Source organism: Triturus cristatus, chromosome 2_2, assembly GCF_964204655.1.
Source record: "Triturus cristatus chromosome 2_2, aTriCri1.1, whole genome shotgun sequence".
Lineage (NCBI taxonomy): Eukaryota > Metazoa > Chordata > Amphibia > Caudata > Salamandridae > Triturus > Triturus cristatus.
In genome coordinates, this window is record NC_140582.1 from 780,474,678 (window position 1) to 780,489,749 (window position 15,072).

The window sequence follows — 15,072 nt, forward strand, 5'->3', positions numbered from 1 at the left end:
CATAGCTGCATACAGCTTTCTCCCCAGATATGCATGCATAGCATGTTTATGCCTCTATTTATATGAAGGCTAAGCTGTCATGAGATGTATAGCTCCCAAGCCCTATCACCATACAAAAATTGAGTCATAATCTAAATGTCCAGCCCCATTCAGCTGCTCCACGCCCTGGTTCCTTTTTCACTTCTGGATGGAGCTCAAGTCCCATTCTTTCAAACATTACATTGTCCTTGTATCACAGCCTTAGCTCACAGACATTCTCTAAGTACTCTCCCATTCCCTCCCAACCTGTAACTCTTCATGCTGCTCTGCACCTCTAATTATTCCTTTACATGTACTCCCTTTGTTCCTTTGTCTATCACTTTCTACATACAGCCTGATGGATCCCCTCATATGAACCTCAATGATCGTATAACACTCTGGTGCTTTGGAGATAGGCTTGCCCTTTATAATGCCTTCATACCTGCAGTCACATAGATACATAATCAATAAACTGTATTAGTTCAAACTCTGAAGTATGAGTCAAATGATTTCGATCTACCACAATCAATACCATGCTCTCGCAGGACCATTAAAGATCAGGACACACCACTCAAAGTGATATTAATGTTTATTTTTAGTTTTGCTGTTGTGGTTGGATTTGATGAAGAACCTTTCTCAGAAAGACCAAACACCATCCAAAAAGTTTAGTGTGTAGTAAGGCATCAGTTCTGTACATTATTGATTAAATAAAAAATTACACAAATAGCTTATGAAAGTTGTTTTGCCTTACTTCACAATCAAAGGAGCCAGATAACATAAAGCAACAAGACACTGGGTGAAATGTAAAAAACAGACAGGAGTCTATAATAACCTCCAATTTCATCAAATTACATCAGAAGTACTCAGCAATGAAAAGTACACAGAACTAATTGCCTTGGTTGTTTAAGATAAAAGACATCCATAAGCAATAGTGCAATGGTCGAGTTGTAGTTGTGGGCATTATTGTACAGTATCCAATTCAATGAGGTTCCTAAAAGAAACAGATAAGCAGTGCTGCCTTTTAGAGATGGTATTGGAGTGCAGGTAAAGGCTAAGATTTAATATAGCATGAGAACCCAAAGCTGATGGCCATACCTTTCATCATCTAAGCTCTACCTGAGTTAGTGCAATAGGTGAGGGCTAGAAGGAAGGTAACTGACCATTTCAATTGTTATTGAATGGATCCAAAGTCAGTAATGGTATTAGCGGATGGGTGTGCTTGGTCTTTCAACAACCCCTATATCATGTCCCTCTAAAAATGAGTTGTCTGATGTGAGGGCTGCCACTGAGGGCCTGTATTAGTAGTTTTTGACTGCACTCAGTAGAATCTGATTGATTGCCCTGCACTCAGTATTCCAATGAGGGAGCCTGGGATCAGTGCTACCATTAAGCAATGCACTGAATGCACTTAGAATTTATGACACATTAAAGCCCACTGCCAATGGCTATAATGGCAAACATCCTCCTTTTGTCACTCCATTGGCTTCAGTGGAGCCTCATAGTATTACAGCAATCCATTAAGGAAACAAACAATGTTTTGTGTTTCTGATACTTACTCAAAATTGTGTTGATTTCATGCCAAAGCATCTGTTCTACAAGAACACCTTTTAATTTTGAGCAGAGTTCTACATGGTCAACATAATCAATTAACGCCCGCACCACATTTCCAGAAAGATGTCGCAGCCAGTTAAGTGTTATCACTTCGCAGAACTGAGGAAGAAACCAAGGAGTGTGTTAACAGGGTACAGTTCATAATTCAGTTCTTTTTGCACATGATGCTCAGAACACAAATCATAAATGAAGCACACCTTATGTATAGTTTATCACCAGCTGTTTAGGTCTAGCTTGATAGAGCAGTTGTCTGCTTGACCTATTGTTACCAATTCTTTGCAATATGCAGAGTGGGCTTTGACTCCACTTAGAGCACTATTACTCTCTCATCTCATGTTATTGGCTGTTTAGTGTATTCTCCCATCTCCTATGGACTTCTGGCACTGCAATCAATGAGGAATATATTTTGTGTCTCAAAACTACACTGAATCATCACACAATGTATTCCTTATCCCATAGGGGTATTTTTGACAGGATGTAATAATTTTTGTTTTGGTTTTCCACTGTATAAAGCTTCCCTTTAATGTGTTCATGTTTTAGCCAAGCCAAATGAAAGCCAGATCACTGGACTTTGCCAATGCTTGCTTTTTCTGCCTGTGCTGGTGTCATCCCCTTTAAGAAACCAGCAATAGAGACCAGTTGCAGATTAAGTATGACAGTCACATTACAACAAGGAGTATACATTCAAAGACAAATAACTGAAAAAACATATCCATTATATGTAAAAGAATGGATACTTGGGAAATGATGGATATATTTATATATTTATTTATTTAGTGGCAGATTTACTAACATTTTGGGCTTGATTACGATGTCGGTTGAAGTTGCCTGTGACCGACAACATCGCAGCCTGACCGACCTCCGGTCCCCACACCACAATTTCAATGCGACCGCACATAGTCTGCTCGCATGCTCCCATTTCTCAATGGGAGCTTGTGCTGCACCCGTAAACCGGCCATAGCACAAGCTCCTTGCACTATAAAGAGTAATTTGGGGGGAAAATACCACTGCAAGAGCACATTTAACAAGCATGAGTGGCTGCTCGCACTCACTATTTGGGTCCTGTTGCTTTTAGTGCTCTTCGAACTTTATCCTCACGCCCATTTTAGACGCAAGGGGGAATTTTTGCTCTAGCAAACAGCACTAAGCTCAGACTTACTCTTAACGCATAATTTCCAGGATATCTTAGGTACTTCAGTGTGATTGCACAGAATTACACAAGTTATACCCACCGCTATGGCCAATTTCTTTAGAAATGTATATTGAAAAACTGAGGGGGCACTAGTTACATTAAAAGCACACTACAGATTCAGTTGTGGGTCCACACAAATAAGATTGCCTCTGTATTGTTTTAGAGGTTATCTGCTTGGGTTCTGTAAGAGAAGCCAATTGTCAGAGGCATCCTTATAAACATCGGTTGGTTGCCTCGTGTTTTTGTGGACTGAGAGGGTTCAGTGCTCTTGTCCGTTGAAGCCTACCCTCCAGATGAAATGGTCGCAGCATGGTGTTTTGTAGGCTGTTAGGATGTATCCTTGGGTACGGCCCAGTGGTGGTAGAAGTACTTATAAAAAACAAATAAATAAATAGGTATTCACAATGGTGTTCAGCAAAAAAATAGTTAGCAAATTTTACCTGGAGTCAATCCCCCACATGCAGCCAGCCCCACACAGCACGTGGCCTTTGGTTGTGCGCAGTGGGGGATCGGGCACAAGCCCGGGCCTGTGGCCTGGCCCTCCGGCAAACCTCCCCGGGCAGCCAATGCCACACAGCACACGACCTTCAGCCATGCTGGGGGTTGGCCATAGGGCTTGACCCTGGAGACCCCATCCTCCAGAGCCTTGTTTTATGAAAGGGGAGGGGGACGCGTGGCCCACCTCCCCAATGCTCTTTAGGTTTTGAGTACACCCTCCCCCAGGGCGATACATTTATATACAAAGAGGAGGGGGGATGCACAGCTCCCCACCCCCAGCCTCTTTAGGCCCTGGGGACCCCATCCCCAAGGACAGTCCATATATTATAAAAGAGGAGGGGGCCTCGTGGCCCACCTCCCCAAGCATTGCAAAGCCCGACCCCATCCCAGAGGGCCATTTGTTTTTATTAATGAAAGGGGAAGGGAGCTGTGCTGCCCCCCTCCCTGTGCCGTGTTAGACCTTGGGGACACCATCCCCCAGGGCCATTTCTAAAAATGAAGGAGAGGGAGGCCACATGGCCCACTGAGTCCCTTTAGGCCCTGAGGACCCCATCCCCCAGGGACGTACATATATGTTAAAAGGGGAGGGAGGCGCATGGCCACCCTCTCCGGGCCTGGCGACCCCATCCCCCAGACGCTTTTGTTTTTTAATTAAAGGAGAAGGGGGGCCGAGTTGCCCCACCCACCAAGCCTTGTTAGGTCCTGGGGACCACATCCCCCAGGGCCATACAATATATTTTAAAAGGGGAAGAGGGACGTGCGGCTCCTCTCCCCGAGCCTTATTAGACCCTGGGGACCCCATCACTCAGGGCCATTTCTAAAAATAAAAAGAAGGGCTCCCCAGGGCCTCTAGAGCCTTGGGTTAAGCGACACCCCTCCCCATATACACAAATTTCGGCCCAGGGGTGGGCTCCCCGGGTTCTCTGAAGGCTTGGGGGGGCACACAGCCCATTCCCTTCAGCGTGAACACAGGAAATGTGGCCCTGCTGCCATTTATTTTTATGATCATGCTGGATCGCAGTATTTTTTGCTGATATGTTTTCTTTTTTGGCCCGGGGGGCCCTCTGTGTCCACTCATGTGGCCTAGGGGCTTAGGGTATCACTACCCTGCCCCATTATACTATTTTTTTTAATTTCAGGACAAGGGAGTAAGTCCCTTATGTTGGTGGTAGTCAATCAGAGCATTCACTTCAAAGGGCGTGAGATGGTTCATGGGAAAAAAAGCACCCTGGATTGCTCAAGTTTTAAATTGCAGCTCCAGAGAAAGTCTATCAAGACCCAACCGTCCAGATATACAACTATTTTTCAACCTTAATTTCTCAAAAACTACTTAAGGGATTTACACCACATCATAAATTACACATTTGAAACCCGCAGTAGGTGTTCTCCGCTACCGCGGGCCCGATCATTGGATACAATTGAAAGATGCACGATTGCGGTAGCAACCGCCTGGACCCCGTGGTGTGTCACCACCAATGCCCATGCCCTACCAGCTAATGGGAACCGCGATTGCGGTAGTGAATTACACATTTTAAACCCGCGGTAGGTGTTCTCCGTAACCGCGGGCCCGGTCATTGGATACAATTGAAAGATGCACCATTGCGGTAGCAGCCAATGCCCATGCCCTACCAGCCAATGGGAACCGCGATCGCGGTAGTGTAATACGCACTTGAAAATCGCGGTAGGCGTGCTCCGCCACCACGGGCCCGGTCATTGGTCACATTTGAAAAAAGCTGACCAGGAACACCAATTGCAGCAGCTGAGTACCAATGAAACAGCCCCAGGAGGCTATATATGTCTGTGAGAGAGCCACACATTTCCACTGCATCCAGACACTGCTGCGTGCCATTCTTCATCTCCAACTGCCGCTGTTCCTGTCTCCTGGACCCAGTGATGGTGAGAACTGAGAACATCAGGGCCCGTCCCTTCACCACAGAGAAGCTGGAGGTCCTGGTGGATGAGGTGCTGTCATAGTATGGGAGGCTATATGGTGCTCCAGATGTACTGGTAAGAGTTTCAGACTGACAGTTTGAGAGTGCTCACAGTGCTCACATGATATTGCTCTGCAGTAGTATGTACCTGTGTGCAAGTTAATGTGCATGCATCCTCATTCTTGATGTACCATATTCCATACATGGCCCAGTAAATATTGCACTTGACTATTTGTGGAGGATGGCAACATGGACATTTCTACAGCCCTTCTCCAGCAAGTAAAATAGAAATGTTGGTGTGAGACTGAGTGAGGTAAATGAAACATATACTGCCTGGCCTGCTGACTTCATGTCGATTTGGTGTGTAGCCTTATTTCCACAGAACCATGGCTGCATTGAAGGATGGGAGGGACATGCAGTGTTTTTGCAGCCATACTGTCACACTGCTGGTTTGCACAGTCGAAGTCTGAAAAACAATTGCCTGGGCCATGTGATGACATAGTCCATGAGGTTGTCACATGCTCATTTGTGACATTGCAAAGGTATATCTTCCAGATGGAAATGAAGAATGGGTGTACAGGTTTCATAGTGTCCAATGTATATGTGTGCATTATGCACAAGAGTACAATGCCTGAGTGTGACACTTTTCGTGGTAATTCACCTAGGATGCATCAGAAAAATTTAATTTGGAGATATCAGCATTCCATTGTTTTCATTATGTGTACTGACTCGCATGTATAGGCACTGTTTGCCGTCTCATGTTGTACATGCATGTGATTGTTCTGATGGCCCACGCTTAGCCTCAGTGTGAGTCCCCCTGGCCTGCACAGTAATTACCCAATTTGACAAGGACCAACAGTAAATGGACAGGGTGAAACATATGTGTTGACTGCCACCCTATTTCTCAATGAGCTATCTTAGGCCTGAGGATTGCACAAGATAGGCATACACCTTGTGAGAAGAGTGTGAGAATGTAAGATCATGGCCAGAAATGTGACCTCCATTACACAGGTAGCCATTCACTGGCCAAAGACAATGAGGGGTGTGTAGTGTTGGACACAGTGAGTCTGCCCAACACATCATTACAAATGTATTGTATGTCTTGCTCACTCACATACTGCATCACAGATGAGGGTCTTCTTCACATTTGTGTATGTGCTGGCACTCTGCATGTGTATGAGATGCGCATGTACTGTGGCAATCCTCATACATGTATACGTTTCTATGAAAGTATTTGATGCAAGTATACTACGTGTCATGCTGTATGGCCTCTGCTCAACATTTATGTCTTGGTGTGCTCTGTTTTTACATGCTCCTGTACTGACACACAGTGGTACATGAAACAGTGTCACTGAAACTTCCTCTTCTTGTCTCCCATGCCTGCAGCTTAAAGTCCACCACCGTAAGGCCATATGGAGGGTCATTGCACGCAAGGTGCTGGCTCTGGGTGTCTCCCACCGACTGCACACACACTGTCACAAGAGGTGGGATGACATCTTCCGGCTGAGCAAAAACGTATCAGAGATGATGCTGGGGTGCTCCCTCAGACTGGAAGGTTGGCACACAGGAGCATGACACCACTAATGGCCTGCATCTTGGTAGTGACACAGCCGGAGCTGGATGGACATTTGAGGGCCCATCAGCAGCAAGTTGGGGGTGAGTATTCTGCGAAGGGTGACTTTGGGTGTGAGTGACTGCATGTATCACAACCCTGAGCCAGTGCGGAGCTCTGTGATGTTTCTAGTGTGATGCAATGGCTTGTAAGTGGCCTCTGTGTTGAGTGCAGCTGTCATGCATTTTCGCTACATGTACTTTCTCATGTGTTTAATACAATGACCCTTGACATTGCGAGATGAGATGTGACCTTGTGACATATGCTGCATTATGGGTGTCATAGACATCACCTGGCAGTGAACAGCAGTGAGCATCATCTTAGTATGCTTTTGTAGATGTGTGCTGTGCACAACTTGGAAATTGTGAGAACTACACACCTGACACTAATGAGCAACTGTTGTTGTGTTTCGAAGCACAACGTGGTGGATATCAGTAGCTTATGGCCATTGCAAAAGGACATTTGGGTGTCAGTATCTGTGTTGTTCCCTTAAAGTGACTCCATATGTGACAGAGACAACATGTTATCTATCTCACCTATAGGCACGTAGGTATGCTTACAGAGATTAGTATGTTAGGTTACAAGGAGGCACAGGTCACCTATATGGCTGTGTCAACGTCACATGGGTCATTCATGTAAACTATGCATGTTTCCATGCATCTTCTGAGGATTGCATAAAGGTTGCACATGCAGACTGCACATGGTGGTGGGCAACATGGGGGTATCATTTTCTAGTTTTGTGCTTTGCTTGCATTGAATGTTTGTGAGTATAGCACTATACTGAACCTACGTCTCTGTTGATTGCAGCATCTACAGAGGGCATGAAAGGACACGGGATGGGTACCAGTGGTGAAGCTTCTGGCATGACTGCTACACGTGAGCTCACTGGCACTGATGTGACCAGCACCTCAGAGGGGGACAGGAGTGCCCTGGATGAATCACACCTGGAAACACCAACCTCAACATCATCTAACTCCAGCGGTGACTCCTCGATGTTGGCAGGGACAGGGAGTTCAAAATCAGCCTCAACTTCCACCACACTACGTCTAGTGCCCACCCTCATGGCTGCTATCACTAGTGCTGTCTGTGCACGCAGCAATAGGAAGGGTAGAGTGTCCTTCACCCAAGGCACCACTGCCCTTGCCCCTGTCTCCCCGTCTGCCCTCAGTGTGGAGGTGGTAGACCTTTTGTGCCGGCTGTGTGTGGGTCAGGCTGCTCTCCTGAATGCCTTCCAGGATCATGACAAGAAGTTGGCACAGGTAGTTGCCTACATGGAGGGGATTCATTCTGACGTGGGTGGGCTACACTGAACCGTCCAGTCTTTGTCCTCCACAGTGACGGCAGCCATTCAGCTGTCACAGGCTTCCAGTCCAGCTACACTCCCTTCCGCAACCACCCTGCCAGTGGCACCACCTGACAAGAGTGCCCACATGCCACAGCCCTCAGGCGTAAAGTCCTCCACACGCAGCACACAACAGAAGCACTCCAAGTGGCCCAGAGCACAGACACCATCCCCAAAACACAAAACAGGCGCACAGGAGCGCAAAGGCAAAAGCCCTTCACGTGACACTCAGGGGCATCAGGCCAAGAGGAAGACCTCAACCTCACAATCATCCAAATCACCCCCATCCAAGGGCACTCCCATCCCCACACCTGCTCTCATAGACAAACGAACAGTTGCCCTGTCTGCTATGAACCTGGTGCCTGCAAAGACTCAGCACAAACACTTCTCTAAGGCACATTCACCCACAACCTCAACTCCCACCCACACCCTTGTGAAGCTGGGACAGGAGAGCAAAGTGGCTGGATCACCTGGACAACAGGGTATGGAGGGGAAAAGGCAAGGCCACCCCAAGCAAACTACCAGATCCAGCAAATCCCCACTGGGAGAGCCACCTGCACCTGATACACCTTTGGTGGAGAGTGAGGCTGTTGTGCCCACCCCACTTCCCTCTCCTGCCAAGACAATTGTGGCCTATCGAATTTCCAAGAAGTTGAGACCCAGCCCTCAACATTCACCCTGACACACTGTATCTCACGGCAGCATGTCACCGCCTCCCCGTGCCACCACACCACTCGGTCCAAGCAGCCCTCAGGCTCCTACAGCCACTGATGCCTCTACCTCAGTTGGTCCTCTCTCTACCAGGTCCAGTCCTCCAACTGGCCCCGACAATCAGCCACCTCCCAGTTCAACTGACAGCCAAATCTGAGGCAAAGTCCCCCTCCCAACACCATCTCTCCCACAGCGGTGCCGGGACTGCCCATTTGTATCCCCAGAGCTGTGGTGATTCTGATGGCTGTGGACGTTGTTACCCATTCCCTGTGCAGTTTCTCATGCACACATGTGCATACTTTGAATTTGTACTGGCCAATGGCCTTGCTGTTTGTCACTTTGGATGCCCATTCCCTGTGCAGTTTCTCATGCACACATGTGCATACTTTGAATTTGTACTGGCCAATGGCCTTGCTGTTTGTCACTTTGGATGCCCATTCCCTGTGCAGTTTCTCATGCACACATGTGCACACTGGAAGTATGGACTGGCCAATGGCCTTGTTATTTGTTACTTTGGTTGCCCATTCCCTGTGCAGTTTCTCATGCACACATGTGCATACTTTGAATGTGTACTGGCCAATGGCCTTGCTGTTTGTCACTTTGGATGCCCATTCCCTGTGCAGTTTCTCATGCACACATGTACATACTTTGAATTTGTACTGGCCAATGGCCTTGCTGTTTGTCTCTTTGGATGCCCATTCCCGGTGCAGTTTCTCATGCACACATGTACATACTTTGAATTTGTACTGGCCAATGGCCTTGCTGTTTGTCTCTTTGGATGCCCATTCCCGGTGCAGTTTCTCATGCACACAAGTACATACTTTGCATTTGTACTGGCCAATGGCCTTGCTGTTTGTCACTTTGGATGCCCATTCCCTGTGCAGTTTCTTATGCACACATGTGCACACTGGAACTATGGACTGGCCAATGGCCTTGCTATTTGTTACTTTGGTTACCCATTCCCTGTGCAGTTTCTCATGCACACATGTGCATACTTTGAATGTGTACTGGCCAATGGCCTTGCTGTTTGTCACTTTGGATGCCCATTCCCTGTGCAGTTTCTCATGCACACATGTACATACTTTGAATTTGTACTGGCCAATGGCCTTGCTGTTTGTCTCTTTGGATGCCCATTCCCGGTGCAGTTTCTCATGCACACAAGTACATACTTTGCATTTGTACTGGCCAATGGCCTTGCTGTTTGTCACTTTGGATGCCCATTCCCTGTGCAGTTTCTCATGCACACATGTACATACTTTGAATTTGTACTGGCCAATGGCCTTGCTGTTGTGTACTTTTGATGCCTACCTGGGTATTATGTAATAAACACAGTTACTCCTGTTGTCTGCTTTGTCAATCTCCTTGCTAAATACATTTTTTATGAATGGGTATGGTTTCATGTGACACATGCTATGTATGCCACGTTAACATTGCCAATTGCTTGTTTGAGTTTTTCAGAGTTTGCGAGAGGTGACAGGCACTTTTGTTCTTCTTGACTCTGAGGCTTGAGGGTGCAATGAGTAATAAAATACAATACAAAAAAAAAACCAAAAAAGGAGAGAAGAAAGGGAAATCACTCTGAGTTGTTAAAAGAACCCTCACTCACCAACCTAGTTGGTGACATGCTTCATCATTGGGTTCCCACCAGAGAGGCCGAAGGCCTCCCTGGTGAGCTACTATGCCTGTTTACAGCGGAGCTGGTTTTTGGTGAAGTGTATGTGCAAAAAGTGTGTGCAAGATAGTGATTTAAAAGAATACCATGGTTTTATCCCAAAAACTTTATTGGCGGAAAACCTGGCATTAAATAAAAAAGTGTGGAGGATAAATAACTGGATCAATCTACCAGATATATCCTAAGGTGGTTAGAAAGTGAGATGTAAAAACGATCAACATGTTTCTGCCTCTGTATGCTTTTAGCAGGGCATTCGTCAGGATCAAAATCTCCATGGCCGTATGCGCACCCTAAGGCGCACCCTAACCTGTGGAGGAAGATGAACTGGAATGACTTCCGGTTTTTGGTAACGTCTTCAGGATTTCTGAAAATCGTGTTTATCTATAAAGATATAGAAACAGAGAAAACAGAAGGACAATACTAGTCACATACCATACATAAAGTTATATTATGCATGCAAATGCCCATGAGTGATTTCCATTGTTTTAAAATTACATGCTCTAATGACTATCACGTAGGGTGCTCTGAGCACAGGAAATTTTGGTGCCATATTCGTGACAACAACCTCCTATCCCTCATGTGGTTGTATCTTTAAATAGTGATTCAGAAAAGGTGCCGGATTCTATATATAAACATTGACACCCACCCTGTGGTAAACGCCCACATGGTTACTACCAATGCATTCTTAGAAAATAAAAATAAAAACAGTGAACCTGGTTAAAAACGGGACACGACTATGATACAACAATCGCGATTCCCGTAGGTAAGGTAGTGAATAGGAAAAGGGGAACTTCGCTTAGGTAAAACCTATAGGAGAATTACTCCATGGGTCCCGGGGTGGGGGTGCAGTGGCTTGTAGTTAAGAACACAATGCAAGAAGGAAAACCACCATAAATAATTCGCTCAATGCAATGCCATGATGTTACTTTGGATCGATGGTTAAAAATCGGTGGCTTACTTCATCAAAGCCTTCCGCCCGTGGGGTTCCTACACGGTCCCTCTCTTGGGACCCCAACTATACCGCACATACTAATCAGCGGATTTTTATAAAGAAAATACCCGGTTGAAAGTCCGGAAAGAGAAGATGCGTCACTTGTCATGTGACCTGCATCTGGCCAATCAGCTTGTTACTTTAAACAAGCGCTCTAGAAGACTAGAGCGCCACCCGGATATACGCTAATAGCCCTATTAAAGAAAAAGGGCAAAACTTTATTGTTAATGTTAATAACGAAGAAAGACAGCATTTTTAATGAGTATCCTAATTTAGCCAGAGTCAAAAAATAATAATCGAGGTCAGAAAGACAAAACGAAACCCTTGTTATTTATGACCTCGTAAAAACGGGGCTATCTTCATTATTCGGTCAGCTTGGAATACACACTATCAAGCTGGCAGAAACAAAACAGACAAGTGTATGTCAACAAATAAAGCCTTTTCAAATCATTCTCAAGTTTAAGGTATATATAGAAGCATATCGTGCATAGTCTCTGGGCAAGGTGCACAAATCTAAGCACTAAGCAATATTGCATGTGGCCTCATAAAACAGGGCAATCTTCCAATATTGTTCTCTTAATGTGCTGGCTAAAAGAAAGGGTGCCTGTTTGTTGACATTGTCAGCCATGTGCTTCAGATTGTGGGCACATCTAGGAGTTGTAGGTTGAGCACTGTGCAGTGTGTTGGTGTGTCCTTACACTCCTGGGGGACACCTACTTGTTGTTGCTGCCATGCAGAGTGTGTGACTGCCAAGTCTGTGTTGTGTTTTGTTGATCAGCTATGTGTTTTGTTTCTGTTTGTGCTCACTGTGCAGACCTGCTCAGCCACACTGACATTATTTGTGAGTTGTCTAATTCATTGCTGTCACTTAAACCATGTTTGGCTCCGGTATGGTATGTGGTATGTGGAGTCATACCAGCCCCTATAGGTGCTTCTGATGCCTACACATTGTGAGTTACTCCTCTATGTGTTGTGGACTGTACACTCCTCACCTGTCCACTACTGATATACACACAACTTAAATCTCATGTCTTCCACCCCATGCCTTGCCAGTGTGGGAGCCTCCCCACCACTTCATAGTGTGACACTATGCTGTGTGAGGATGATCTGTGTACAGGACCAATGTGCCACTCAGGACAGTTTCACAATTAGTTTCATGTTAATTTCTTCTGATGGTTGCTCATGTGCAGTGCATGTGTTTGAGCATCACAGTCCTCTAGTCATGTTGTTTGCATCTGGGTTTCCCTGAGATGTGCATTTGTGGGTAAAGGCTAAGCTGTATGTTTGTTTGCTGAGGTAGTGCTACCCTTCCTGAGTGTGATGTTATCTTGGTGCTGTGATGATTTGTGTTGTGGTTGTTCATGGTGTGGCACTCAGATATGTGTGCTACTGGTTTTGTAGTTGTGCACACACTGCTTGGTGTGCATGCAGTGCTGTCAGTGTAGCCTTGTACTTGCTTGGTGTGCATCCCCCTGATGTCCAGCTGAGTTTGCTATGTGATGGATTGGTATGTGCCTCTGTTGTGTTGTTCTTGTGGATGTATGCAGTGTTTGGCCTGTGTTGTATCTTTCTGCTGACAGGTGCAATGTGTATGATGTTCTATTTGCATGACATTGTGTGTGAGTAGTTTGTGCATTGTGCTACATTATTATGTGTGTTGCATGTGTAGTGTGCATTTCTTGTGTGTATGTCACATGCAGCAATGTGGATTCATGTTCATGAACTTGTATTGAGTGCAGAATAGTAGTTTGTCCTCCTATTTTTGGCCTGTCACTTGTCAGGCTTGTGCATGTGCATGCTTGTGGTACACTATGACACCATGTCTCACTCCAGGGACAGCAACAGTAGGTAAAGTATTGGATAGTGGAGGGATAAAATTTACTATTCCCACTCCAGTCAGTGCAACAGTAGGGAAAGTGTTGGATTGCAGATGGGTAAAAATTAATACTCCCACTCCAGTCCGTTCAAAATTAAAAACAAAAAAATATTTACCAAACAATTTAATAATACAATGTTTAAAAATAAAAAACATATTATAATGTTAAATACAAATATTATATTAAATAAGAGAAACAATTATTTTCAAACAAATATATATTTTTAGTTAGAAAATATTTAGAAACTAAAACATTAATTATTACATCAATGTATTTTTTTTATTTTCTACCCTATAATACCACACAATTCACAACCCACGTCTACTTTAAAAAAAATGTACTTCCATGATTAAAATAATTGTTTATCAATTAAAGAAATATTATTAATTAGAAAAACAAATTAACACATAAAAATTAATTAACTTCCCACACTTTACCCCTATAATCCCCAAAACCCACAGCTAAAATGAAACTATCAACAAATTAATGACACAATTAAACTTTATTTTCAATTTAAAAACTAATAGCATTTACAACTAATTATAAAGTAGGTAAAATTAGTTTACTCCCCACCTTTTACCCCTATAAAACCAAAACTCATGCACAAAAAAAAACAATTACACTAATTAATGATCAATTCATCAATTGTTATTAATTATTAATTAATTACACACAAACTACTTTCCACCATTTACCCCTATAAACTCCACAACCCACACCTTAAATTAATTACACAATTTACATATTCAATTTTCAATTCATTGATTAATATTAATTAACAACTAAATATTAAATAATTAAACTTAAATTACTTCCCACCCTTTACCCCTATAAACCCCACAACCCGCACTTAAAAATTAATTACACAATGTCCATAATTTTCAGTTAATTGATTAATATCAATTAACAACTAATTATTACATTACTTCCAACCCTTAAACCCTATAAACCCCACAGCCCACGCATATAACATTTACACAATTACCATAATTAATCACCAATTAATTAATATTAATTAACCAATTAATTTATAATAAAGTACTTCCCACTATTAACACTATAAAATCTCAATTAAATAAAGATTAGTAAATACAAACTAATCATTCATTTCTTACAATTAAATTACTTTCCACCCTATTCCTCTGTAAACCCACAACCCACTACAGAACGAAAACTTTAATTAAAATAAAATTTGATAACTACAAAAAATGTAGCACATACATTAAGAAACATAAACAGTACTTTTACAAAAAAAATACATCACAAACATTTAAAATATATACTAAAATGCTAAACAGCCATGTAGTGCATTTCCCTTCACTACGTGGCAAGCACCACGCGGTGCCTGCCACTTAGTGCAGGGAAATGTATGCGGGTACCATGGGTACCCCCAAGTGCACCACTACCACCCCCCAACACAAAGGGGTCCCTCAACGGGCCCCCAAAGCCACTCCCCGCCAGCCTTTTCATGGCAGTTCCACCGCCATGGAAAGGCGGACTTGAGCCAGCATTGTAATTTGGCGGACGGTGCCTGCTAGGCACTGCCACAATTTACAACATGCAGGCCGGTCCGCCAGGCAATCGGAACGATTGCCAGTGGCAGAACTGTGGCAGGCG

At 44.3% G+C, this 15,072-nt stretch overlaps 1 protein-coding gene across 4 annotated transcripts in view; it reads right to left on the minus strand.

Moving 5' to 3' along the window:
- LOC146862759 (dynein axonemal heavy chain 12-like) overlaps positions 1-15,072 on the minus strand; it is a 212,338-nt gene that overhangs the window by 38,755 nt on the left and 158,511 nt on the right. For 3 of the 4 annotated variants that reach the window (XM_085642040.1, XM_085642041.1, XM_085642039.1), the window contains one exon: positions 1,575-1,728. The exons of the other annotated variant lie outside the window; for it this stretch is intronic. In XM_085642040.1, coding sequence (XP_085498166.1) covers positions 1,575-1,728 — 154 coding nt within the window. The remainder of the gene's footprint in view (positions 1-1,574; positions 1,729-15,072) is intronic. 4 annotated transcript variants of the gene reach the window in all.